This window comes from Callospermophilus lateralis, chromosome 10, assembly GCF_048772815.1.
Source record: "Callospermophilus lateralis isolate mCalLat2 chromosome 10, mCalLat2.hap1, whole genome shotgun sequence".
Taxonomy (NCBI): domain Eukaryota; kingdom Metazoa; phylum Chordata; class Mammalia; order Rodentia; family Sciuridae; genus Callospermophilus; species Callospermophilus lateralis.
Genome location: NC_135314.1, coordinates 58764353 through 58791436, shown reverse-complemented (window position 1 = coordinate 58791436; position 27084 = coordinate 58764353). Strand labels below are relative to the sequence as shown.

The window sequence follows — 27084 nt, the reverse complement described above, 5'->3', positions numbered from 1 at the left end:
TACAAGAGATTGAACCCAGGGGCACTTAACTGCTGTGCAACATCCAGCTACATCCTTAGTCCTTTTTTTTTGAAAGAAGGTCTTGCTAAGTTGCTGAGGCTGGCTTTGAACTCATGATCCTCATGCCTCTGCCTTCTGAGCAGCTGGGATTACAGGTGTGAGCTACTACACCTGGACTTCTTTGTCTTTTCTTTGACTCTGCTTCTCTCTGAGCATTCTGTTAGAGGACCATGTGCCTAATGTAATTAACTAGTGTGCAGGCTAATATGTTTGTGGTGCCACCTCCCAAAGGTCACACAGTTTCACTTTTAACTGGGTTTTTCTGGGAGAAATGGTGAAACTCTCAGGAGCACTATAAAGATGAGTATTGCAGGAATTAATGCATTTTGGAAGAGGAGAGCTTCTTAGTCCTCCTCAGACCACGTCATCATATAACCATTTACTCCAACAACGAGCAGAAAAAACAGAGTGAGGTGTAAGATGATTCCATGTCCTCTGACTTACCCCCTAAGCTTTAGGTATAATCTGATTGCCACAGAAAAAGATTCACAGCTAATGACTGAAGTGCGCAAGAACAGTGAGGAATTCACTAGGAATCTGCCAAAGCCATCTATGATCAAGATTCATCATTACATTTTAGTAAGTATAAGGTTTGGTTTTCACAAAAGCTTTAAGTGCCCAGAAAGTAAAAGAATTGTTTGAATTTCAAGTGCGAGGAAATAGCTGAGGCTGTCATTTCTCAACAAGGACGTGGGCTGCATCAGTGTTCTGTAGGAACTGTGATCAAGGAACATTCCTTCCTATCCAATATAAGCCACATTAGCCCTTCACACCAAGGGTATAAATAGGGCTTCTTTCTGGGGCAGGAGTGACTCATCAAACCAATTCTCTAACCTCTAACTTCACAGGAGGGGCTGTTAGATGGGAGTTTCAAATATTCAGTAAGTTATCATTCTGAAAATGTTAGATTATAATAGTAAGATAGCTGTTGTACGAGGTGTTCAGATGCAATCTGAAAACCATGCCTGCGTTGCTCTTTTCTCTTTTCCAATGAGGCACTCAGGCACATATGGCCTGCTCAGGTGCAGTTAATAGCACAGCTACCCGAGAACAAAGACGCCCTCCTGAGACTCAGAAGGCGTCTCAAGCCATTACACTGCCCAGGATGATTGCCATGACTCTGGGTTGGCAGAGTACGAGAAGTGCACACTAACAGATACTTCCATTTTGAGAAATCAGTGAGGGTGCGCTGGAACACTGCAGACCGACCCTAAGAAGAAAATGAAATAAGATACATCTCTTTTGGGTAAAATTTCCCCTTGAAACAATAGACATAGTGTCTTTTAGGGCATTAAGAATCAATCAGTCTTTAAAAAAAAAAAAAAAAAAAAGACTGTAAAAGAATCTGGTTGAGTACCAATTAAACAAAAACAAAAACAAAACAAAACAAAAACCAGGGGCGGGGGAGGATCTATCAGCTTAGAAAAAAATCACCTACCTTTGATAGACAGCATCACAGAAGTCAAGTGTTCTACTCTGAAAGACCCTTTTTCAGTCTTCTGAACCACACAGGTATATGTGCCCCTGTCTGACAGGCGCAGGGCCAAGATCACCAGGGAGAGGTTGTTAGTGATTTCAGGGATGGTCCGGTTCTGGTACTGGGACCACACCCGTACTCTCCCAGATATGACACTCAGCACCATTTCGTTTTCCTTTTGCCAGTAAATGCGAACTCTTGATAGCTCATCAACAGAGATGTTGTAGTTACAGGACAGTTTTGCCATTCCTTGAACTGTCTTAGTCACCTGGCTAATGCCTAAGGAGAGACAAAGACAACAAGGTTTTATTTTTACTAAATATAGATTCTTACATGGGCAGACAGCAACAGAACTCAGATCATTGTTACCTAAAGAGAAAACATGATGAGAGAATCCAGTTTGGGTTTTTTGTTTGTTTGTTTGGTTGTTTGTTTGCAGAGTGTTTCATCTTGCAGATCGTAATCTCTGTCCCCTTTAAACACCACCATCCTTTCTCCTTTCCCTTGGCCCTGGTAACCAGCATTCTACCGTTCGTTTCTATGGATTTGACTAATGTGCTCATATAAGTGGGACCATACAATGCTTGTCCTTTTGGCTGGCCTAATGCCCTCAAGGTTCATCCATGTCATGTCATATGACAAGACTTCATTCCCTTGTAAGGAATGAAGATAATATCTCACTAAATATACAAACCACATTTTTCAATCTATTCATCTGTCAATGGACACCTAGTTTCTTTCACTTCTTGGCTATTTATTGTGAATAGTGCTATTATGAAAATGGGCATGCAAATATCTCTTCAAGGCCCTGTTTTCAATTCTTTTGGATACATACCCAAAGTAGAATTGCTGGATCACATGGTAGTTCTATTTTTTTTTTTTTTTTCCTTACTGGAGATTGAACCCATTGGTGCTTTACCACTAAAGCTACATCCCCCGTCATCAGCCTCAGATACTTGGCCAGGCCCTCAGTAACTTAGCAAGACCCTGTTTCAAAATTAAAAAATAAAAAGGGGTAGGGATGTGGCTCAGTGGTAAAGCACCCCTGGGTTCAATCCCCAATTCCACTTTCCCCCCAAATGGTCCCAAAACAGTGTGGAAGTGCAATCTGGTATTCCTAAGCCCAAGAGGCTGTGTCGCACCTTACAGAGAAAATAAATGTGAAGTAAGCTTCTATTGGACTTGGGTAATAACGCTGCTGGCTGGGAGTCCAGTGTTAGTAAACCAACAACATCTGTTCAATAAGGGATCTTCCAAAGAAACACATATAATACAAGAGCTGATGAATTGTTGCTTGTACTGTTACTACAGGCTCCCTGCATTTCCCCTGGAAGCAGTGGTTCAGGTCAGTATTTGCTAATGCAGTGGTCATGGAAATTTTTTTTTTTTTGGTGCTAGAGATTGAACCCAGGGCTTTGCGCTTGCTAGGAAAGCACTCTACCACTGAGCCACATCCCCACCCTGGTATGGCAATTTGTAGAACATAACTACTGCAAAAAAATAAAAACCAACGGCATTCACATTACCTACTTTATACTATCTGCTAGGTGTGATGACATGTGCCTGCAGTCCCGGCTACTCATGAGGCTGAGCCAGGAGGCTCCCTTGAGTCCAGGAGTTTAAGGCCAGCATGGGCCAAATAGTGAGACCCTAAGTTGAAGAAGGAGGAGGAGGAGGAGGGGGGGGGGGAGGAGGAAGAGAAGTATACTCTTGAGGGCTAGGGGTATAACTCAGTAATAGAATGCACAATTATCAAGCAAAGGCCCTGGATTCAATCACCAGCACGGAAAACAATAACCAAAAGCATTCTTTATGGGCCAAAGGAGCATATCTTTTTAGAATAAATGATATCCTTTTATCTTTTTCTTCTTGCTACTGGGGATTGAACCCAGGGAAACTTTACCACTGAGGTGTATTCCCAGTCCTTAGTCCTTTCAATTTTTATGATGAATCAGGGTCTCACTAAGTTGCTGAGGCTGTCTAGTCTTGAACTTGTGATCTTTCTGTTTCAGGCTCCTAAGTGTCTGGGATTACAGGTGTGTGCCACGGCACCCAGACATAAAACACCAAGAAGCCCACTTGCAGAAGGCCTTCTTCTTGTCTCTGTTCCCTGGTCACTTGCTTAGGTAATTTTGAAAAATGCCACTGCCCTGAGAAGCAAAGAATATTCTTTCTGTAAAAAACTGAACCATTGGAGTCCCTGCTTTTCCCCCCTCATTTCTTTTACACGCCCTCTCCTCCCACTGTATGTGGTACAGTGCTGCACACACACATTTACACATAAACACACACTCATTTAATCTTGTAACCAAGGGAGAATCCAAGGATGGAGGATTTTTGGGGGGGCGGGTACCTGGAACTGAGGCACTTGACCACTGAGCCACATCCCCAGCTCTATTTTGTATTTTATTTAAAGATAGGGTCTCCCTGAGGTTGTTTAGTGCCTCACCTTTTGCTAAGACTGTCTTTGAACTCAAGACGCTCCTGTCTCAGCCTCCTGAGCTGCTGGGATTACAGGTGTGACTCACCCAGCTAACAAGGATAGAGTTTTTATGCAGGTTAGGCGAGCTAAAGACTCTGTCTCATGTGACTTCATTGTCTTATCTAGGAATAAAGCCTTCATCTGTCACCTTATCACACACCTTGATTCTTCCTCTTTTCACTTGACTGATTTTATTTATTTATTTATTTTTGATACCAGGGACTGAACCCAGGGGGTGCCTAACCACTGAACTACATCCCCAGCCCATTTTATTTTTTTTTATGCTGAGACAGGGTCTTACTAAGTTGCTTAGGGCCTTGCTAAGTTGCTCAGGCTGGCTTTGAACTTGTGATCCTCCTGCTTCAGCCTCCCTAGTCACTGGAATTACAAGTGCGAACCACCCCACCCCACCCTGATTTAGAATCTGAAGCTCTCAGGACTGAGCAAGAGCTTAAATATAATCCTAAGTGTAGATATAAATATAATCCTCATAGAGAGGTCTGTAAGTAAGTAGGTATGAAAAAGACACGGGCTTTTTGGTGTTCAATAAACTCTACAGTAGCTATGTGACCTTAAGCAATTTACTTAATCTCTCTGAATTCCAATTTTCTCAGTCATAATCACAAGGTTTAAATGAGATGGTTTAATAGCAATTCAGTGCCTAGGCAATCACCAAATATGAATCCTGTTTCCTTTCTCCATGGGAAGGGGAATTTACTAACTTCTCATCCTATTTCCATCTTTGGCAGTTGAACCAGGAGGCTTTGCTTTGCTTTGAGTTGAAGTCTGTTTACAAAACACATCTCATTCTTCTTATGTAATGAGACTGTAGATATCTGAGGATAGTTATTACCTCTCTTAGTTGTCCTGCAAGTTCCTCTACCTGTCCAATACTGACCTGGTTTTTGAGTATTTTCACTTTCCTCCTTATACAGTTGGGGTTGAGACAGGAAATGCCACTGCACCTGACATCTGCTGTGTGACTGGTTTAGAAGAGCTGAGCTGTCATCTCCCTTATCTCCTTTTTACTCAGCTTAAAGTTGAATTCAATACTTTAGCAGTCACCTCCTAACTTCGATATACTATTGACTGTATGGACAAATAAATTGCCTATTTTTCCACCCATACATGCCATCTAATCCAAATATCCCACCAAACTGGTAGCTCTTTTCCAGGGATGTCACCTGCAAAGAATTATCCAGAATCTTCCCTTTCCCTATCTCTCCATATGATGACATATCTTGAGCATTCGAAAATTAGAAAGGCATCTTCTCAAGTACGTAGAGGACCACCTAGGCCGGAGTGTGGGACACGAGCAGGAACACACAGTGAGGCAGGTAATTTACTGGTCCTATTAGAAGGAAGACAGAAGTGCAACAAGGACTGAATAACGTGCTCTGTCCAGGGGACAGGGAAGTCACCATTAGGAATGCAAGATCTGGAAGGGACTTCCACAATTATTCATTCTGGTGACCCTCTTTTACAGAGGAGAAAATGAAGCTCAGGAAATGAAACGGCTCTGGTTGGACACATCTATTTCTTTCCGGCCCCAGCCTTTCAAGGCACTCTCTTTTTTATTGCTTTCCCCGGTTTTAGGCCTGAGTTTCGAGATGAGTAAGTTGACACTGTCCCCACCCTGCCCTGGCACTGCCACCTAGCTGTAGCTGTTTTGCTTTAAGAAAAAAGCCCTTTTCTTTCCATGCTTAGGTTGGCCCCATGGCTCTGGACTGAGATGACTGTCCTCATCGCAGACATGATCCTGTCCCCCATGGGACTGTTTCTTCCCCCTTCAGCTACTCTAAGTGGGTCCTCTCCTGTTGCTACTGCTCTCGGCTGTCTGCAATCCACGCATTCAGTTACCCTATAGCTGGCATTTGCTCTGAGGGCTCCATCTGCTCACTTCCCCAGCAGCATATGCTAGAAATACCAACATGCTCATGTCCCAACTCCATCCTCTCATTAGCTCCTGGCCCTCATGGATAGCACAAAATTCCCTATCAGTCTATATTTTTGATTTTTGGTTCAGAAAGCATGATCACGCTTCCTGTACTGTGCGATACCTGAAAGCAGTGTCCCTCTAGAGCCCAAGCTCTTGGAACAAGCCCCCTTGACCCAGAGCGGTCACGTAGTCTTGGGCTTGCTGGGCCTCCCTTGCCCTAGAGCCCCGGAGCTACCCAGATCCTTGTGTGAAGGCCATTTGGGGCTGCCTTTTCAGGCCTTCCTTTTCCCTAGGAAGCAGGACGGTGGGGCCCTATCCCCTTTCCATACCACTGCCACTCTCAGGCGTCTACCAGACTGGAGGGATGTGGCTCCATCACAGGAAGAGGGTTTTATGACAGTGGGTATTTTCATAGGGAAGTGAGGTAACTCAAAAGGAGCTAAGGCTCCCCACTTTGGTGACTGCCCTGAACGCTGCCAGTCCCTGCTTTAGGGAATATACCTGAAAGGGGAGGACATGAAGAGATAAACTTAAGGGAAGCAATTTCATAGTGAAGATGTAATAGCTAAAGGTCAAGGTACATAGCCGGACACCCTTAGGGACATAAGGGAAACAGCATGTAGAAGGGGCATGGGCTATGCATTCTCATTGACTAGTCCCAGCTCAGCCACTTCCTGATTGATCTGCTTGTTTAAGTAGAAAGTGGGCATGATACCCACTCCTCAGGATCATGGTAAAATCTAACTCGATTCAATGCTATAAATAGAAAAGTCCCAAGGACATTTAGAGAAGGTCTTCTGTAAGAGTTTCCTTTTTTTTTTTTTTTTTTTTTTTTAATCTCCCCGTCTTCTTACCCCGTTCAATCATCTGGTTCTTTTTGCCACTCAGGGGTCATGTCGGATATAAAGGATTCTGGTCTTGCTAGGAGTCAGACTGACACCATAACAGAAAGCAGCTCAGTCAATTTGGGCCCCCAATAATGGGGTCTTTCCCTGTTGAACTTCTTGTTCCCACCCCCAAAGAATCCAGTATTTCTAACTGATTCTCATGTGATAACGTGAGCAAAAGAGAAATCATAACTGAAAGTGAATCCCTCATATTTCAATGATAGTTTGTAAGAAGTTTTTGTCCAGCCGTCAGAGGAGAAGCGTGGGTATGAAAAGGTCATGGTGCGCCCTCAATGGGCAGCTCCACATTCCCAGCCGAGGGCCTCTGCTCACCAGCACCGGTCTGAGGAAGAACCAGACTAAAAAGAGGAACAAAGAAAATCTTCTGGGCAATTTGGAAATTCCCACGGGAGCCTGGCACCCCGTGCTCAGGGGCTCCACTCCACATACATGCAGAGTAATGAGAAAACGGTTGAGACGTTTCCGAAGGGTTTTGCCTGCATGGATGACTCTGAAGGGAAGTCAGGTAACTGAAACCTCGCTATGTCACGGACGTCATTGTACACTATCAGGTATTCAACATGGCCCAACACAGCAGGCTGAGGATTTAAATGAAACATTTGGTGGAAAACTTCTCATAGTGCCCAAGATGTTCTAGGACACAGAGTCTTGTCCTGAGATCCGTATGGCTCAGGGGTGACGGTATTCAGGTCTTCTCTGGTGTCCCCTTGTGGGAGAGGCCTTCTCTGAGTCTTCCTAACAGCTCTGTACTCCCTGGCTCCGTCAGTCCTGCCACTCTTTAGTCTCTTGCCGTGATTTATTTCTTTTCAAGCTTGTCTCCAGCTGATGTCTGTTTACATGGGGACTATCTATTTACAGGTATATATACATGTGACATGTAGGTACCTGTGGGCCATGAAAGCAGGGGCTTTGCTTCATTCATTGTCATTAACTGTAGTGTTACAACAGGGCCTGGCCTACCACATGCTCCAAGAATACTTCCCGAATGCATGGCTAGGCAATGAACAAGGCTGTGAAACTCTTTGGGCCTTGGGTATCCTTTCTGTAAAATGGGCACACTATCTTCCCCACCTCACATAATCATCACAGTGATCATGGCACCAGATGGCAAGCACTCTGTCTGCTGTAAGATGCTACATAGACCTTATTATTTATTCATTTGTTTGTTTGTTTGTTTATTTGTTTATGTTTTTGTGAACCAGGAATTGAACCCAAGGGTGCTCAACCAGTGAACCACATGCCCAACCCTTCTTATTTTTTATTCTGAAACAGGGTCTTGCCAAGTTGCCTAGGTCCTCACTAAGTTGCTGAGGCCGGCTTCAAACCTGTGATCTTCCTGCCTCAGCCTCCCAAGCTGCTGGGATTACAGGCCCAGCTATGCTGCATGGATCTCCATTCTCCCCATGCACAGGGGCTGGCTTTGTTGAACCACACCCAGGACAGACCCATGGTAACCGCCTGGCATGGGGTACCCATCTGATCACTTGTACTCAGCAGCAGTCAGATGGGAACAGAGGCTGTGAGGGGAGAGAAGGCAGACATAGAAGGCAACTCTGATCATCTTTCCTGGTGAATGTGTGCAAAGTACCTTCCTGTATGGTACCCTGGGTTCACTCAACAGTGTTAGCCTCCAGTCCCTGTTTTTGTCACCTTCCTGAGACGAATGCTTCAACTCCTGACCACTAATCCCCCAGGAGAGAAAACTGTTGGCCAATAAACTCAAAGACAATCAGTTTTAGACAAATAATGCACCTCTAAAATTTAGTCTTCCACAGAATATTATTAGCTATCAGAACAAGTGTTTGGGTATAGACTACAGCATGGATGAAACTTGAAGACATAATGTTAAGTGAAAAAAGCCAGACACCACATACTATATGATTTCATTTCTAAGAAATATCCAGAACAGGCAAATTCATTGAAATAGAAAATAGATCAGTGATCTTCGGGAAATGAGGGAGGGCAGACATGGGGAATGGCTGCTGATGGGAAAAGGGTTTCTTTTGAGGGTAATAGAAACGCTCCGGAATTAGATAGTGGTCATGGTTTCATAAGACCGTGAATTGCTAAAATCCACTGACTCATACACCTTAAAATGGTAAATTTTGTCCTCGAGAAAATTTCAGGGAAAATTAGGGGATATAATAATAATAAAATAATTAATGCATATCTTTAAAAAAAGAGAGAAAGAAAGAGAGAGGAAGGAAGAAAGAACCCAATCTAGAAAGATCTGTGTCTTCCTTAGCCCCTCCATACAGGACTGATTCTGTGGCCGGACCACAGCGCCCCTCTGGGAGTTCAAGCAAAGCAGCAGATTGAAAGTCTGCCTTGGGGCGCTGGGGATGTGGCTCAAGCGGTAGCACGCTCGCCTGGCATGCGTGCGGCCCGGGTTCGATCCTCAGCACCACATACAAACAAAGATGTTGTGTCCGCCAAAAACTAAAAAATAAATATTAAAATTCTCTCTCTCTTTAAATAAAAAAAAAGAGAAAAAAAAAAAAGAAAGTCTGCTTTGGCCCCCACCCCCTGGATAGGGGTCCAAGTGCCAACCCCCTGGACAGGGTCTGAGTGCCTTTTCACCACATCTTCTAACAGAGAAGAGGAACAAGGCCCGACATAGCATCTTTAAATTCACCAAGTGATGTGATGTACATTATCTCACTGAGACTTAAGGGTGCTTATTAAGTAAACATTTTCCCTGTCTATTAAAAAAAAAGCCACACATTAAATTTAGAAAGAATGAAAGAAACAGAAAACATAGATGAAACCCATTATCTACCAACTCAAGAGGTTCTGTGCAGACCCTTTCCTATGGAAATGACATTTTTGGATACTTCAAAGCTTCTGATTATGTGAACGAGCATCAGCAGAGCTGGAGTGATCCCTGGGCTGGGTGCAAGCAACAAGGAGGACAAATTGTATCTGGCCTCCAGCATCTGGCAGATTTGAGACTCTCCACCTGATTTTTACATTGCTCCTGACCTTCCCTCCTGCTTAGACCCAGCTCATACTCTCTGTAAAAATCCAATCCTTAACCCCCCTCTCTCTAAATAATATTTATATTTCTTAACATACTCAGGGGAGGGGAGGGGAGGGGGGATAATAGGGGGTAGGAATGGTAGCAGAACACAACAGTCACTAATATGCCATTATGTAAAAATGTGAGTGTGTAACCAATGTGATTCTGCAATTTGTATTTGGGGAAAAAATGGGAATTCATAAATCGAGTCAAATGTATGAAAGATGATATATCATGAGCTCTGTAATGTTTTGAACAATCAATAAAAAAAAAACTAAAAAAAAAATTAAAAAAAAAGCATACTCAGGAACTTGAACAATTATTATCAGGGTAAAGAAGGCAAAAATCATTCCTCATGGACCCCTTGGCCAGCAGCACTGTGACAGCAACATGGGCGTGGGGATATTCTATTAGTGGTGGCACCTGGGGGCATTCTCTTTTTCTGTAGCACAGTGTTCTTCATGGCATTGATTTCCAGTCTAATGCTTTTCTTGTATCCGTGGCCTGCACCTGGAGGAGGCCCTTCCCCACCTCTTAAAGGAGTTGAGCCTCCCCTAAGCAACCCAGCTCTGAAGGGAAAGCTGCCCACGTTGGCCCCTCTGATAGTGGCCCTACTGCTGCACCCTCTGCCTTACAGCCCCCAGTCTCCAGAGTGCACTGTCAGATGTTTCTGCCTCCAGAGACAGTGCTTGCCTACCACCTGGAGGTGGAGAGGAGCCCAGCCAGGTCCTCTCATGTACAGAAAAGAGGCTCACTTGCCCTCAGTGTCCATGGCTACGGTGGCAGTCTAGCGGGGGAATCTCTCCTTCCACAATGTGGCCTTCTGTCCAGGACAGGAGAGGAAAGCCCAGTGTGGACATGGCCTATACTGACACCATCTCTAGTTAATCTCATCTCCACAGACTGTGGACAACTTACACCCAAGCTCCAGTTGGGTAAATCTTCACCAATTTCACATAATACACAATCCATCCATCCATTTCCCTGACTCCATCCCCCAAATCATCATCATGTACTGTCAGCTACTAAAGGGTGCTACTCAAAAAGCCGCCCAGTCGTGTTTTCACAATCACTCTGGCTGTCCGACACATCATTTTTTTTTTTTATGCTTCAGAAATTCTGGTTATTATTTTAAAATGTCATTTTCAGACTTACTACTGGAATTAGAGATATATGATCCAGTAGCCTCAGCATGACCTGAGTGCTTATCAGAAATGCAGAATCTCAGGCCCCCCTCCCAGACTCACCTAAAAAGAAACACCACTTAGAATAAAATTTTAAAATGGATGTCATATTTCAGAGCAGTTTTAGGTTTGTAGAAAAAGTGAGTGGAAAATACAGAGGTTTCCCATGGACTCCCTCCCCATACATTCATAGCCTCCCCTACCATGGACATCCTAGACCAGAGTGGAATAGTAGGCAGAGTCAAAGAAGCTGTGCTGACCCATCACTATCACCAAAGTCCACAGTTAATTTCAGAATTCATTCTTGGTGACTTATGTCGATGGGTTTAAAAAAATATATAACGACTTATAACCATCATTGTAGTATTTTGCAAATCAGTTTCACTTCTCTAAAAAATTCCCTGTGCTAGAAACCGCACTTTTAACAAGACCCCCTGGTGATTGATACGCATAAATCAAGTAACAGCACCAACATAGACCATGCCAGTCTCTTGCCTAAAACTCTCCCATGGTTTCCCAGTGCTGTGCAAATAACACTCTGATTCCTGATTGTGTTCTGCAAGTCCTGAAGGGCCCTGGGCTTGACCTCCTCCCAGTTGTGACATGCTCCATCACTAACCCTTTGCAGGTCCTTACTCACTCTGCAGTTCCCTTCACAGGGGAAACCAGCACTTCCTCTGAGAGTGCCTGTACCGTGCCTTCAAAGCACTCATCTCTGTGTGGTCACACATTGAGTGCAGTGATTCAGTGCATTTCTCCTCTTCTTCTTCCCAATGGCCATAAATGGTCATGGCAAGGGTCATGACCATTTTGCTCACAATATGAGGAGGACCTGGGAGGACCAAGAAAATAATCCTGTACGTAGGAAATGCCCACTGTTTACTGAACTAAATAATTAAACAAAATAATGAATAGTCCTACCAGTGCCCTTCACCTTGATGCCTTTGATCAGGCTATTGTGCTGCCCAGAATCTTCTCTCCAACAACCATCTTTCATCAATACAAGCCTGCTCCCGCTGCTCTAGGCCACCCTGGACTCTCCTTCCCAGATTTTTACTGTCAAGACTCAGGACCTCATTGATCTTTGATTGCTTTTTGTGGTTAGTTTTGCTTTCCCCAATTATATGCAAAGCTCTTTGAGAACAGGAATTCCAGGCTCATCTTTTATGGCCTACCTGGCCCAAAGTGTATGTTCAGGCCTAAGATGCTAGCGGATTGGTTTGTTGACTTGGCAACAGCGAAATCTGGATGTTAAGTAGAGAACAAGGTACTTTCCTGAGCACCTTCTTAAACTCAAAGCTCTTCTTTTGTTTGCCTCTGACTCATTTTTCTGAGACAATTACTAAAGACTTGGTTTAGCTTTTCTTTTGTGTTTCTTTCTCTCTTTTTAATAAATTATTTTTTTTAGTTGTAGTTGGACACAATAGTTTTATTTTATTTATTTTTATGTGGTGCTGAGGATTGAACCCAGGGCCTCGCATGCGCTAGGCAAGCACTCTACCACTGAGCCCCAGCCCCACCCTCTTTCTCTCTCTCTTTTTTTTTTATTAGTTGTTCAAAACATTACATAGCTCTTGACATATCATATTTCATACATTTGATTCAAGTGGGTTATGAACTCCCATCCTCTTTCTCTTTTTTAATGTTCTCCTTCCTCTCGCCTATTTCTGGGTTTAAGATTCTAGATTGGGAATGCATCCCCAATTTCCCAGAAGAAAACTGTAACTTTACACCTTTTGGAAAAATAATATAACCATCAAATATATACAAAATCTGATGTGTAAACTGTGAAATGTTTAAATGGTTTTCTTGGTTTGCGATGGTGTGAAAGAGCAAGCCTTGCAACTCAGAGAAGAAAACTTAAAATGACCACCAATGCAGTCAGGTCATCTGTGTGCCCGGCTCCTCTTCCCTCCCTACCCTTCAAACTTAGGGATTCTGGGCAGGACTTTAACTGACAAAGACCTTTGATAGAGCTCTGCAGACTGGCAAACCATGAGGGCACCCAGGTCTTCTCTGTTTTTGAGAAACAGGGCGTAGCCTCCCCCACACTTATATCATCAACTAAAAATAACTAAAGCCAGATGCAGCGGTCCATGCCTTTAATCCCAGCGTCTTGGGAGGCTGAGGCTGGAGGATCAGAAGTTCAAATTCAGCCTCAGCCACTTAGCAAGGCCTGAAGTAGCTTAGTGAGACCCTGTTTCAAAATAAAAAAATAAAAAAAGAGCTGGGGATGTGGCTCATTGGTTAAGAGTCCTGGGGTCTATCCCTGGTATCAAGATAAAAATAAAAATTAAATAAATAAAAATAACTAAAATACAATTTTGTCCTAATTCTGAAACTACTTAATGTCATAGGCCAATTAACCCACAAGGCACAATAATAAATATTAAGAGAAAGATTGAACTTTAAGAAGATTATATTCCTCAGCCATTCTCCCTGCCCCCTGCCAGTTGAAGAGGTCATTATTGTTCAATTTTTGATGCAGAAAGTATCAGCTGAGCTGTAGCATAGAGATGTAGTTTGGAAACCAAATGTCAAAGCCAACACCTTGGAGCATCACAAATGCAAATGAATACCTAGTATTCATCGAAAAGGCCACAGCTCTAAGCTAGTCTTTGGAATCGGCTTATGGTGGCGCACGCCTGAAATCCACACAGCTTGGGAGGCAGGAGGATCTCAGGTTCAAAACCAGCCTCAGCAATTTAGCGAGGCCCTAAGCAAATTAGTGAGACTCTACCTCAAAATAGAGTGTAAAAAAGGGGTGGGGATGTGGCTCAGTGAAATGTGGCTCAGTGGAACGTGCCCTTAATTTAAATCCCTGGCACCAAAAAAATCCCCCACAAAACAACAACAATAACAACAAAACACATACTTCCCACCTCTTTCTTGAAAGCCTGGAATCTTGGGTTAATCTGGCCTCTACCTTGCTGTGTAGTCATAGATAAATTCAACAACCTCTCTGGACCAGTTTCTTAGCTCTAAGTCATTGTGGAACACCCTGAATGTGTCCATTTTAGCTCACAAAGGTGACAGAGCGGTGGCACAGAGAACAGCTCTACTTTTCTCTTAACCCCAGAGATATTAAGTGAAGACTTAGTTAAGTTCCTGAATGTTGCTTACCTGATGAGAAGTGGAAAAGAGCAGCCAGCAGCACCATGAGCCAAGAGAGCTTGGGGAGTGTCTTCCACATCAATATGGGATCCATGGATGCAGAGGCTCGGGATGGACCACCAAAGCCAGTGATCCAGAACCAAGAAGTTTGGGGCACCTCCTAGCACACAAAAGGGAGTTAAACAAGGCAGCAGAGCAGGCCCGGTGGTGCACACCAGGCAGAGGCAGAAGGTGATTCAATTGTTCCACTTAGAGGGTTCAAGGGTTCGGGTTCCAACACACACTGACAAGGATGGAGAGTGCTCTTGAGTCTCCAGAGGTTGTGGATTTATTTCCAGAAGCTGAAACAGAAAATAGTACAAGTCACCCAGGAAAGAAAGTCTGTCTACTGTGGGTTGAAAACCCTCCAGTCGCCTACCTACAGTAAGTCAGAGCTCTTAACTTGAGTGACCTCTAAACCTGGGCGTGAGCATGAAGGGAAAACAAAGGTTGAGAGAACTCTGTGAGGAGGCGACCTTAATCGGTCACCCTGACGGTTTTGAGAACCAACCACAACTCTTCTGTGAAATGGCTTTCTAGTTATTAGGTGTGGTTAACTTTGTTCCCACCAGAGCACCCTAAGGACCTTCAAAAGCTGTTAACCAACCCTGGAAAGCTCAGGTCATCTTCCAGACATACCCAGGAACACAGAGCCACCATCAGGGCTGCGTGTGTCCAAGAGGGTCGGTCATAAGTCCTGAAACAACTTTCTCAACATGTTAACAGAAAAGTGAGCGTCTCGATTCTCAAACACCACTCAGATAATGTCTCCTGCAGGGGCAGAAAAGCCATCAACAGAAACCTCTACCAGTCAAAAGGGAGAAAGAGGAGACACAGGGCAAGCATTGCTTATTTGTATCATGTGGTGTAACTTGAACAGGCTGGGGTGGTTTTTTTCTCCCCCAGTAAATGCATCAAAATTGAGAAATGAAAATGTCTACTCTGCTCCTCCGTCACCCCTCAGTCTCTTCCCAGCAACTCACTTCCCTGTGGACCCGAGGGCGGGTGGCTTTCCTCTTTCATTCCGGCCATCCCAGATTGTCTCATTAGCCACAGTCCATGTTAACCAGGATCCGCCTGGAGGAACTTAGTCACCAGGATTTTGTTGATATGCGAAACTCAAATTCAGCCTACAGAAATATTTGCTACCATCTCGGAAATTTGAGAGTCATGGGCCACACTGCTGAAGGTGATTCTCTAAAGGCGTTGAGAAGCCACAGACTCTTTGGGGGACTGAGAGACTCCAGAAGCCTCTTCTGAGGACAAACGTGAGCCCTGGAGGCAGTCATGGTGGTGTGTTTGTTCCAGAAACAGTCAAGTTGTTGGTAACCAATTCCACCAAGCTACCCTGTAGGAAGATAATAGTAAATGTACTTACTTGCTGAAGAAAAAAAATCCTCTTTTGTGTTAAAAGTCAAAGGATGACACCCAGCTTCAGCGAAGTTCTCTTCTTGCTGTCTCACAAGTAATGGCAAGTCACCAGAGGTGGCATTTCCCCCTCCCAACTTCCCTTTATTTGAAGAGGACTGAGTTCACTCATAAATACGTAAGTCAAAGCTGGGGCTAGAGAGGGTGTTTTAGAAAGGTTCCTCTGCTTTGCTGCTCTCTCAGCAGCCTCCTGGGAGGGTGTGGCCTGGGCAAGTCACCCAGCTGCCCTCCCCACCACCAACTAGCAAACCTAAGCACCAAAGGTTCTGGGCGCTTGAGGATGAGGAGAGGAAGAGAGGCACCATTTTGAGGAAGGGAGCAGCCTAGACTTGCCTGGGCAATGCTGGGGGAGATTTATGAGATTATTATTTCTGTGCTGCTCTCCAGTTTTGTTTCCATGGTCAGAATTACTCTTTCCTAGTCACTAGTGTTAGGCCGCTGCAGGAATGGTCATCTACCCAATACACAGTGGCCACTTTGGGGAGAGTGCTCACTCACAAGACCGCCCCCTGAACTGCAGCCCTCTGCCCCCATGTTCCTTCTATCTTCACAGAGCTGGCTCCTGGCAGCCAGTTGGACAGTGGTTCCATTTATTCTTACCATGGTTAAGTGCGCCTCAGGTGAGCAAGGTGATAGCACCAAGGGGTGGGGTGAGGAAGATTTCAGTTCCTACCCTGCCCCCTCCTCCCCCCCTCCCCCCCTCCCTGGCCCCACCACAATTTCCATCTGCCCACTACTTCTGTGCTCCTCTATGTAGGATTCTGGAGGATTCAGGACCAAGCAGCTGATCATTCTGGACCACAAACCTCTTTGTAGGTAGAACCTGACAGCCCCCAGCAGGGGCCTGTTCTTTTTTTCTCAATCTATTTCTGGCTCCACCAAGACCTTCTCTGTTGCCTTGGCATGGAGAGAACCTTGGAAGTTCTGCATTCAAGCATGTGGACCCAACGTGAGGAAGTCAGTGCCCAGGGCCTTCAATTGACCAAAGGGGACTGGAAACAGATAGTAGCTGCTCCCAGGTGGAGCATCTGAGAGACATTTCATGAGACTCCCCAGAAGGCCCAGGTGGGTTGAATAGCCATTGCTTTGAGGGTGGTCAACCTGGCAAGGCTTCTTGCACTGGCTTTCCCTCCTTCACCGTCTCGCTCTCTGTCCTCCATCATTGGGCTCAATTTTTCAAACAAACTGTTTTACTCAGAACTTTCTCTCTAGCTTTGCTTTCCAGAGAATCTAGGCTAAGACCAGGTATTTGGTATGTTAGAGAAACATAATTTTCCTTCTAAAGTAAAATTGCAAAAGTAGTATGATGTGTTGGTAAGCTGGGCGTGGTGGTGCATATCTGTAATCCCAGCGACTCAGGAGGCTAAGGAAAGAGGATCAAAAATTCAAAGCCAAGGCTGGGGTTGTAGCTCAGTGGTAGAGCTATTGCGTAGCGTGTGTGAGGCACTGGATTCGGCTCTCAGCACCACATATAAATAAATAAAAATAAAGGTTCATCCATAGTGAAAACTATTAAAAAAAAAAAAAGTTCAAAGCCAGCCTTAGGAAATTGGTGAGAAAACTGAGTGAAGCAATTTAGTGAAGCAACTTAATGAGACCCTATCTCAAAAATGTAAGAATTTAAAAAATGGCTGGGAATGTGGCTCAGTGGTTAAGCACCCCTGGGTTCAATCCTGGTACCAAAAAAAAAAAAAAAAAAAAATGTAGTAAGGTGAATTTAGAGAAAGAAAAAAAGAAAATGATAGTAGATATGGTGTATAAATGTGGCAAACATGGTAATATAATACAGAAACATCTGAACTATTGACTTAAAGCTATTAGAAAACAAGCTTTTTTGAAAAAAATGTCACAGTTTGAGCTGTTATGCATTCTATGTTTGTCAGCATTATCGTAGGCACTGAGATCTCTTTAAGTAAAAAACAGGGGTGTAAGGCCTACAGATGTGCCTAGGGTAGGGAGATGTGAAAATATCCTCAAGATGGAAGAATAAAGATTTTTCCAAATGGGGATTGGGCTTAGGCTCTGTTCAGGCCTGGGGATGGCCAGCATAGACCTTCTCTAAAAAGGATACATCCACACCTCTGCAAATCATTGTCTGTATGTAAGGCAAATCTTTTGCAGAGTGAGTGGCAGCTCATATGATGTGATCTGACAGGTCCACTTCCCAAGCATCCCTTCTGCTGGCAGCCATCAGTGCATGTGCTTCCCTGCCAGAAGAGGCATTCATTTGAGTTAAGGAAGGCTGGGTCTTCAAACTGAGTTACTGCTATCCTGTGGGGCACCTGACCATTTTCAAAGGGTATAGGGTTTCAATAATTCTAAAAGAATCAGTTTCCACATTTTTACTTTCTTTATGTATTCCTTCCTAAAATTTTCCTACGGCAAGAAGGATTTTTTGGCCTTCTCTCTATTTAAAAAGAAATGCTTATCCTTTACCCAATTTGAATCTGATTGTGGTAAAATGTTCGGGGGGCGGGGGGAATACAAAATACTTCAGGGTGTGTCAAGTAAAGGCACAATTTGAAATGTAGTGTTTTAATCAATCTGGTCTCCTTAAATCAAGATAACATGTGCCCAAGGTAGGGTTTTGTGTCCCTCCTGTTTTGTCCATATTTTCACTAAGTAGAAAATGGCATTGGAAATAGATGTATTGTAGACTGGGAGAGCAGGATAATGGCAGCTTTTATTCAATGAACTTGGTCATCTCTCCTACTTCCTGTGCAGGGTCACAGAAACTAGCCCCCTCCTCCCCCAACAGCCAGAAGAGCAAACAGAGCCCTGGAGAGAGAGAGAAAAAAAAGGGGGGGTGTGGCAGGGCTTTGAGGACGACTGCACTATTTGCCTCTAGTTTGGCATATTGAAGCCATGGAAAGAAGGCCGCACACCTTGTGGTGCAAGGACCCCATGCATTGTTCATCTTCTCCATAAGACGGGGCCTGATGAGCACTCTCATTCACCCAGGTCTTGGCCTGTGTCTCAGATGCATATTTGAATAATTACCAGGAGGAAGGATGTAACAGCTTCTGCCTTACCTCTAGGAGAGCAACAGCACATTTTCAAGTAAAGGGTACATATCAGAGGTAAGTGTGGGTTTTATATTCTCTTGAATATTTATCCAGATCTTAGAAAAAGTATTTTTTGCTGATTTTTTGCCAAATTTGTGCCACTTTCAATTTTGCACATTATGTTTAAGAACGATATAACTTTTTTCTAAAAGGAAAATGGCATAACACGGGGGAAATTATATCTTTTGTAGATATTTAAAATAATGTAAAATTATAGCTGTCTTTTAAATGAGTAAGGAAATTCACAGTTTTATAAATTTCATTTGACAATATTTGAGCAAACATTTCAAAGGCCACAAGACACACTCAAGTTTTAAGAGTTCCAGTAAAATCCGCTGTGTTCTGGGGAAGCACATGTTCAACAATCTTTGCCATTAGTGCCTCAGTGTGAATTTATCAGAGAGGCTGTAAGGAAAGCGCCACGTGTTAGGTACTTTACAGCTGGTTCCCGCTTCCTGATTGTAAAATACAGAAAGCCTCTCTTCCAAGACTTTGTACTAATAGGATGTGGTGCATTAATACATGCAAATTTGTAAATATATTTATGAAATATTATATATATATATATATATATATAATTACTTGGTTGCTGGGTTTGGTGGCACATACCTGTAAACCCAGCAACTCCAGAGGCGGAGGCGGAAGGGTTGCCAGTTTGTGGCTAACCTTGGCAATTCAGTGAAATCCTATCTCAAAATAAAAAAAATTAAAAAGAATAGAAAGGGCTGGGAATCAAGCTCAGCGATAAAGTACCCCTGGGTTCAATCCCTACTGCGTGCACACACACACACACACACACACACACACACAAACACACATAAGAAAGAGTATGTCCATAATCACAATGAGAATAGAATAATCTATGGACCAAAGATTTCTAGAGTAAATTTTTGGAGACTGTAAAGTGGATGGAGGTGATGTATGAGACAGCACAAAGAAAACCAAAGTCTGAGCTCCTGGATGATCAAAAGGAAAAATCAGTTGAAAGAGTTCAAAGGAGTTTGTTCTAGGAGCAGGCCTGCAGTTGCTGCTCAGTTAAGTTCTTCAGCCCCACTGATATTCAATCCACTCATAGTTTTACTTTGCAAAAAGCAAAAGAAATTATGTTTTAAATTGTTAAGGAAAAAAAATTAAAGTATAAATTTGTGCAAGTATTTTTTTATAATCCTGGGTTGAGAGAGCAAGACACTAAACCTGGAAGCCATGAAAAAGAAAGGCACATAAATTAAAATTCATCCTAGTACAAATATTTATACAATGAAAAATATCAAAAATGAAATTATGCAGCATGTGGTGGCACACTCCTGTAATCCCAGCGGTTCCAGAGGCTGGGGCAGGAGGATCCCAAGTTCAAAGCCAGCTTCAGCAACTTAGTGAGGCTCTGTCTTAAAATAAAAAATAAAAATGGGCTGGGGATGTGGCTCAGTGGTTAATAACTCCTGGGTTCAATCCCTAATACCAAAAAAAAAAAAAAAAGAAATTAAGACAGTTACAGACTGGGTGTGTGATAGAGAGCCCTCCAGGAAAGGACAATTAGAAGGGAGATGCAGCCCTGCCATTTAGAAAGGGCAGGCCTCATCCTGGCTCTGTCCCTTGAATGACATGAATTCTCTAGAAATGATATTCACTCTTTCCTCTCTTGGCCTTAGAGTTGTTTCTCTGCCTCCAACTGATAATGCCAGGCTGAGCTCAGACCTCTTACTCTTCCTTCTAGAGTTCCCAGGGCAGGGAGGCTTTGGAATTCCTGTGAATTTCAACTATTTGCATATTGACTACCCAGGGTCTAAGATCCTGGGTCCCACTAGATGCCGGGGAAAACCCCTTTCCCACTGTGGGTTCCCCGCTGCCAAGGAAACAAAACTCATTATTACAGTGACAAAAATTTTCAGGGAAGTTTTGTTTTTCATTTTCAACATGATCTTCCCAGGGGGTCTAGGAGTTCATTTGGGGGTATGAAGAGTCACAAGCAGTTCTCTGGGTACTGTTTCAAGACGCGTCTGGCAACCAGCACCCTGATTTCTGCCGTGTAATATGACCACAGTGACCTTCAGCTTTTCAGAACCATGTCTACAAAGTCCTCACCCAGCTCATGGCGGCCAGACCTGGGCTTTAAGTCCACAGTGCTTCCAAGTAGTGCCACAGTGAGCTGGAGTTGGTGGACAGTGAGACTGGTCGCCTCTTTTTCCTCTTAAACACTGTCACACTCTTTCTGGTTCTTTGAGACGGAAATCACCGAAATGCTTAAAGTGAAAAAAGAAGTGAACATTCAGAGCCTGCCCTGTTTAAATCAGGGCTCTCTTCACAAGGCTCGCTGCTCACTCCCCCTCCTCCACTTGGATCTGCCCTCTCTCTGCCTGTAAATCTCCACACACTGTCCTTCCACTTTCTAGACAGGCTTTCCCCTTGGCTCTCTGCCCATCCAAACACCTTCCTTCCTTAAAGGACCAGACCAAATGCTCTACCCTCAAGAAATTTTCCTAGTCTCTCCTTCCTGTGTGCTCTTTCCCTTCTCTGAGCTCCTAATGTCTGCACTACTACTCATTTAGTACATCAATCCATTCCTCCTCCACCCCAATCTGTTGAGTGCCTACTGTGTGCCTGGAACTGGGCTCAGTATTGATGCAAAGATGACTAGACCCGGAGAGATGAGCACAGGTGGACAGATCCCAAGGTCTGTGGGGCCGAGCAACAGCAGATGAAGGCCAGGGCAATAAGCCGAACGTGAGTCTGCTGTGAAGGCGAAAATGCCAACAGAACATGGTGAAATATGAATGGAAATATGACCTAGCAGGGCCAGGGATTATCTTTATGGGTTCAGTTCTTTCTGTGTGAGCCCAGATCTTTAATGAAATATTACATCCAGTTTCAAACTATATGTAGAAAATGGAGAGGTTCTAGAGAAAAGTAACAAGTAATAACAAAGAGGATGCTAAAATGGACAGGGAATAGAGGAAAGGAGAGCTGAGATCTTTTAGACCTGCCAGATGGTTTACTATTGAGTCTCCATTGCCTGATGATGTTTGTTTTTGAGCTTTGTTTTCAGAATGCAACAGACAACCAAACCGGAGAAAATCAGCTGAAATTCAAGCAGGAGAAATTTTCGTTGAGTTTAAGGAAGACTTTTTTTGTGTGTGTGGTGAAACTGGAAAGGGCAATGTTTAGAAGAAGGTTGCAGTTTTATTGCCTTGGTGCTTTTAAAAAAGAAGATGGTGGTTCACTTCTATAATCCCGGTGGCTCAGGAGGCTGAGGCAGGAGGATGGCAAGTTCAAAGGCAGCCTCGGCTACTTAGCCAGGACCTAAGCAATTTAGTGGGACCCTGTCTCAAAATAAAAAAATTAAAAGGGCTGGAGATGTGGCTCAGTGGTTAAATGCCTCTTGAGTTCAATCCCTGATTTAAAAAGAAGAGTGGGCTGGTAGAGCCCTCAGTGATAGAGCACTTGCTTAGCATGCATAAGACCCTGGGTTCAATCCCCAGCACTACAAAACAAGAAGGAAAAAAAAAAGTAAGAAGAAGCAAACTTGTGTCCCGGAGAGCTGAACTTCTTGCCTGCTCTGGAACCCGAACAAGTCCAGGGTTCCTGATGAAAAGTTTCTATAGCCATTGGCTGCCCCATTTCACTCCATTACTAACAAAGTTCAAAAGTCACTCATTTTTCATTTTCTATTTCATGTTTCTTGAGAAACAGTAAGGATACAATGAGTGGGCAGAAGGAGAATGTCAGATGAACTTGGAGAAAGTCAGAGATTAACTTGGTGCTTTCAAAACAAGAGAGTGTGGCCGGCCATGCTGAGTGCCACCTGGAGAGCCCCGGGCATGGCCTGTTCAGTAAGGTGTTATTTACTGCTTACACACACTGAGCTATTCACTCATTCCAAAAATGAAGTAAACGGCCTCCTCCTTCTTCTTTCCCACCCCCTCCCTTCTCCCTCACTCCTCCTTCTTCCTTCTTGCATATTTTTCTGAAAAGTAAACCAGACAGTAGCCATTCATTTCTTATTCACAATGTAACATAAAAATGATCTTTAATAAAAGGTCATGGTTTCCAGTTTCCAAAAAAAGGGGAATTTAATTCTGTTCATAAAAAAATAAAGAGAAATTGCATGGCTTGAATGGAAAAGGGAATTTCCCCTTCACTCTTTCTAGAAAGGGCAACACTGAAAGCATAGCTTGCATGGTCTATTTAAATATGAGAAGGAATATGACCACACGAAGGCTCTGTAGAAGGGCCCAATCATACACCACCAACCAGGAAGAACAGAGCTGTATGGAGTAGAAGCCTTCCCCGCACTCTGCACACTCAATCTCTTCTGAGCCTTGAGTTGATTTCTCTGGTGGTCACTTAAGGAGAGTTGAGTGACTTCTTCTGTGGCTCCAGATGCAACCAGGAAACCTGCCTAAAATGGCTGTCCTTTTTTGAGATACCCCTAAGCTTCAGGAGTTCTCTCCAAACAGCAATTTTAGGAAGGAGTGCCAGAAACCAAGGGATAAGTGACTGACACCATCTCAGAAGGAGGAGTAGGCTGGAGAGGCAAGAGCAATTAAATCCCCTGGCTGGCTAGATTTTTTTCTTCACTCTTTGGCCCCAGGACTCTTCTGGAAACAGAAAGGAGAGCAGACTCGTAGGTTAACCCAGGCTGACCCAGATGGTGCGATCGTAGGGCTATGACTGTGTGGAAGAGAAATAACTTCAGCAAAGCTTCCTGAGATCTGTGTTTTAAGGAGTAGTTAGTTACCTTTCATTTCTAGGATGCTGTATTTTCATCCCAGTGGGCCACGAGGACCCCTGGGTGGGGTTGTGGGCTGGAGCATCCAAGTTCCACCGAAAGCCCAAGAAGCAGAGCTTGTGGTCAGAGGGCCAGCTGAGCATCCCCTTTCTGTGAAATCCCAACAAAACTAGGAGAACGAGAGCAGTAGAGGCCATCTTCTAGGAAAGTTACCGTAGATTTCAAAATCTGCTGGTTATCCAGATCGAAGTTGGGGAAGCAGACTACTGCACTGGGGGAAGAAGAGAAGGGGGACATCATGGACTTCCCGCAGGTTTCTTTCTGTTCTCTGTTTTCCTTGCTGAGTTCATCTTCTAGTTTCTTTTCCTAGTCTCCTTTAAAATATTCAGCCTTACAGATGGTGTGTTTAGGGTGACTAAAATTCAGGGACCAGGTTCACTTGGGTCCTCAACATTGGGTCCATCAACTGTGCCATCTTTCAAGGAAGAAATGTTAACCTAAACCTGCATCTTTGCTTTTAGCTTTTTCTTTTTAAATTTCTTCTCCTGCATCCTATCTGTTTGGATAAATTTTTTTTTTTTCGTTCTAATCAGATATGCATCACAGCAGAATGCTCTTTGATTCATTACACACACAAATGGAGCGCAATTTTTGACTTCTCTGGTTCTACCCAAAGAAGGGTCACACCATTCGTGCAATCATACATGTAACTCGGGTAATGATGTTGGTCTTATTTCACCATCTTTCCCATGCTTCACTACCCCATTATGGATTAGCATCCACTTATCAGAGAAAATATTTTGCCTTTGGCTTTTTGGGATTGGCTTAGTTCATTTAGCATGATATTATCTAACTCCATCCTGGAATGCTGTAATTTTATTCTTTTTTTATTGCTGAGTAATACTCCATTTTGTATATATACACCACAGTTTCTTTATCCATTCATCTATTGAAGGGTATCTAGGTTGGTTCCAGTTTGGCTATTGTGAATTGTGCTGGTATGAACATTGATGAGGCTGCATTACTATAGTATGCTGTTTTTAAGTCCTTTGGGTATAGACCCAGGAGTGGGATAGCTGGGTCAAATGGTGATTCCATTCCAAGTTTTATAAGGAATCTCCATACTGCTTTCCAGAATGGCTGCACCAATTTGCAGTCCCACCAGCAATGTATGAGTGTGCCTTTCCCCCCACATCCTCGCCAACACTTATTGTTGTTTGTATTCTTGACAACTGCCGTCCTGACTGGAGTGAGATGAAATCTTAGAGTAGTTTTAATTTGCATTTCTCTAATTACTAGAGATGTTGAACAGACCAATATCCCTGATGAATGGAGAAGCAAAATTTCTCAAAATTCTAGCAATTGCCTACAAAAACATATTTTAAAAATTGTGCACAATGATCAAGTGGGGTACATTCCAGGGATGCAAGGTTGGTTCAACATACAGAAACCAATAAATGTAATTCATCACATCAATAGATTGAAGGATAAGAATTGTGATTATATCAATTGATGTTCAAAACACTGTCATATTCAAAACACTAGAAAAACTACGGATGGTAGGAACATACCTCAACATTGTAAAAGCTATCTATGCTAAACCCAAGGCCAACATCATTCTAAATGGAGAAAAATTGGAAGCATTCCCTTTAAAAACTGGAATAAGACAGGGATGCCCTCTAAAGTTTCCATTCAACATAGTTCTTGAAACTTCAGACAGATTAAAGAAATTAAAGGAATATGAATAGGAAAAGAAGAGCTCAAGCTATCATTATTTGCTGACAACATGATTCTATACTTAGTGGATTATGTAAAAAAATTTTTTTTTAGTTGTAGGTGAACAAATAACCTTTATTTTATTTTTTTAATGTGGTGCTGAGGATCGAACCCAGGGCCTCACGCGTGCTAAGCAAGTGCTCTACCACTGAGCCATAACCCCAGCTCCCTTAGTGGAATATTTTTGAGCTGGCAATTTTTATTTGCTTTCTTAATATTCTTCAAAAATCAGCTCTCATTGTGTCCTTTAAAGCCTAATGTCAATATATTCTATAAAGTCTATTCTGTTGATCCAATTATTGCCTGGCTACTCTAAGTGCACTTAGTGAATTTTTTGGTACACTTAGATGCTGTATTAGTTAGGGAAGTAGAACCAATAGTGTGTATATACATGTGTAATACTGTGTACATACTAATAATATGTTAATAATATATATAATAATATGTACTAATATACTATAAACTAATAATATATACTAAAGCTGTATACATATCTATATATGTATATAGAGACAGATTGATTTACTTTAAGGAATTGGTTTATAAGATTGTGAGGCTGGCAAGTTTAAAATACTGCATATAGGCCAGTATTTATTTATTTATTTTTGTACTGGGGTTTGGATCCAGCGGTGCTTTACCACTGACCTACATCCCCCATCCTTTTTATTTTTTTGAGAGGGGTCACTAAGTTGTTGAGGGTCTCACTCAGTTGCTAAGGCTGGCCTCCAACTTGTTAGTCACTGGACCAATTAGGGCTGGATTTTGCTGCTTAATCCTAAGGCAATCTGCTGGCACAATCAACTTCTTCCTGGGGAGACAAATCCTTTGGGGTTTTCAACTGATTGTTTGAGGCTCACCCACAGTATAGAGGGCAATATGCTTTACTTAAGGACTACAGATTTAAACGTGAATCTTATTTTAAAAATATTTTCACAAAGACATATGGAATAACACAAGCGAATATCTGGGTTTTTGTGGCTCAGCAAATTGACATATAAGCTTAGCAATCTAAGCGTTCCCTGAGTCTTTTTGAATTGACTGTACAGGATACGAAAGCAGATGCTTTTGGGTTCCTATTTCTCCTGTAGTAACTTTCTTTGGTCTTCACATTTTCCCAACTTTAATTCCTTTTGACACATTTATATCTTGTGGTATATATTTTCCTTTGAACCTTGTTGCTTTTTATTTACTGGAGAGTGGGGCCCTATTAACCATTTCCTGTTAGCTCACTCTCTATCATTACAATTTTTTTAAACTCTCCTTATTTAGGCAGTCATTTTACACATGCAGACCCAGGAAGTGTTAGAGATTTGTTAAATTTGTTTTGATTTTCTGTGCTTCTGTTTTTCTTCTCTTCAATTTTGGCTTTGGTATGGTAGGAGAGGAATTGTGCGCCAGGACCTCCTACTCTTTTGGTATCAGTCTGTGAGGGATTTTATCCTACAAGCATCACCTTACGTGAACCTTTGGAGTTGATACAGTAATTGATAAAGCTAAGGAGGTTGTTTTTTTGTTTTTTGTTTTTTGTTTTTTTTTTTGACTTAAAAATTGTATTTACAAAATGACCCTATCCCATCCCCAATGTGCTCAAGATAAAGACTGTAAGTATATACAACCTGAGTGGTGGAATCCCATTTTACTGGGGAAGTGGGGATAGAACCAAGGCCAGGGCATGATCAGTACTGTTTTTACATTATTTGTGCAAATACAGTCACTTTTGCCCAGGAAAGCCTGGCATGAATATAGGCCAAAGTGTCAGCCCAGAGCCACACGTGAGTCACTGAGACCCCAGACCAGGGCCAGGATCCCGGAGCCTCCACGTTCTCCAGCACCAGGAGCTTCTCAGGGCCCTGCAGAGCATCGGTGG

The 27084-nt window shown here is 43.1% G+C and overlaps 1 protein-coding gene across 1 annotated transcript in view; it reads right to left on the bottom strand.

Annotated features, from left to right (window-relative positions):
* Cd80 (CD80 molecule) overlaps positions 1 to 23738 on the bottom strand; it is a 33790-nt gene extending 10052 nt beyond the window's left edge. Inside the window, exons 1-3 of the mRNA XM_076867012.1 lie at positions 23655 to 23738; positions 14193 to 14343; positions 1499 to 1816 (exon numbers count right to left, since the gene is read on the bottom strand). Of these exons, the coding sequence (XP_076723127.1) occupies positions 1499 to 1816; positions 14193 to 14343; positions 23655 to 23738 (553 nt within the window). The remainder of the gene's footprint in view (positions 1 to 1498; positions 1817 to 14192; positions 14344 to 23654) is intronic.
* Positions 23739 to 27084: the final 3346 nt, after the last annotated feature.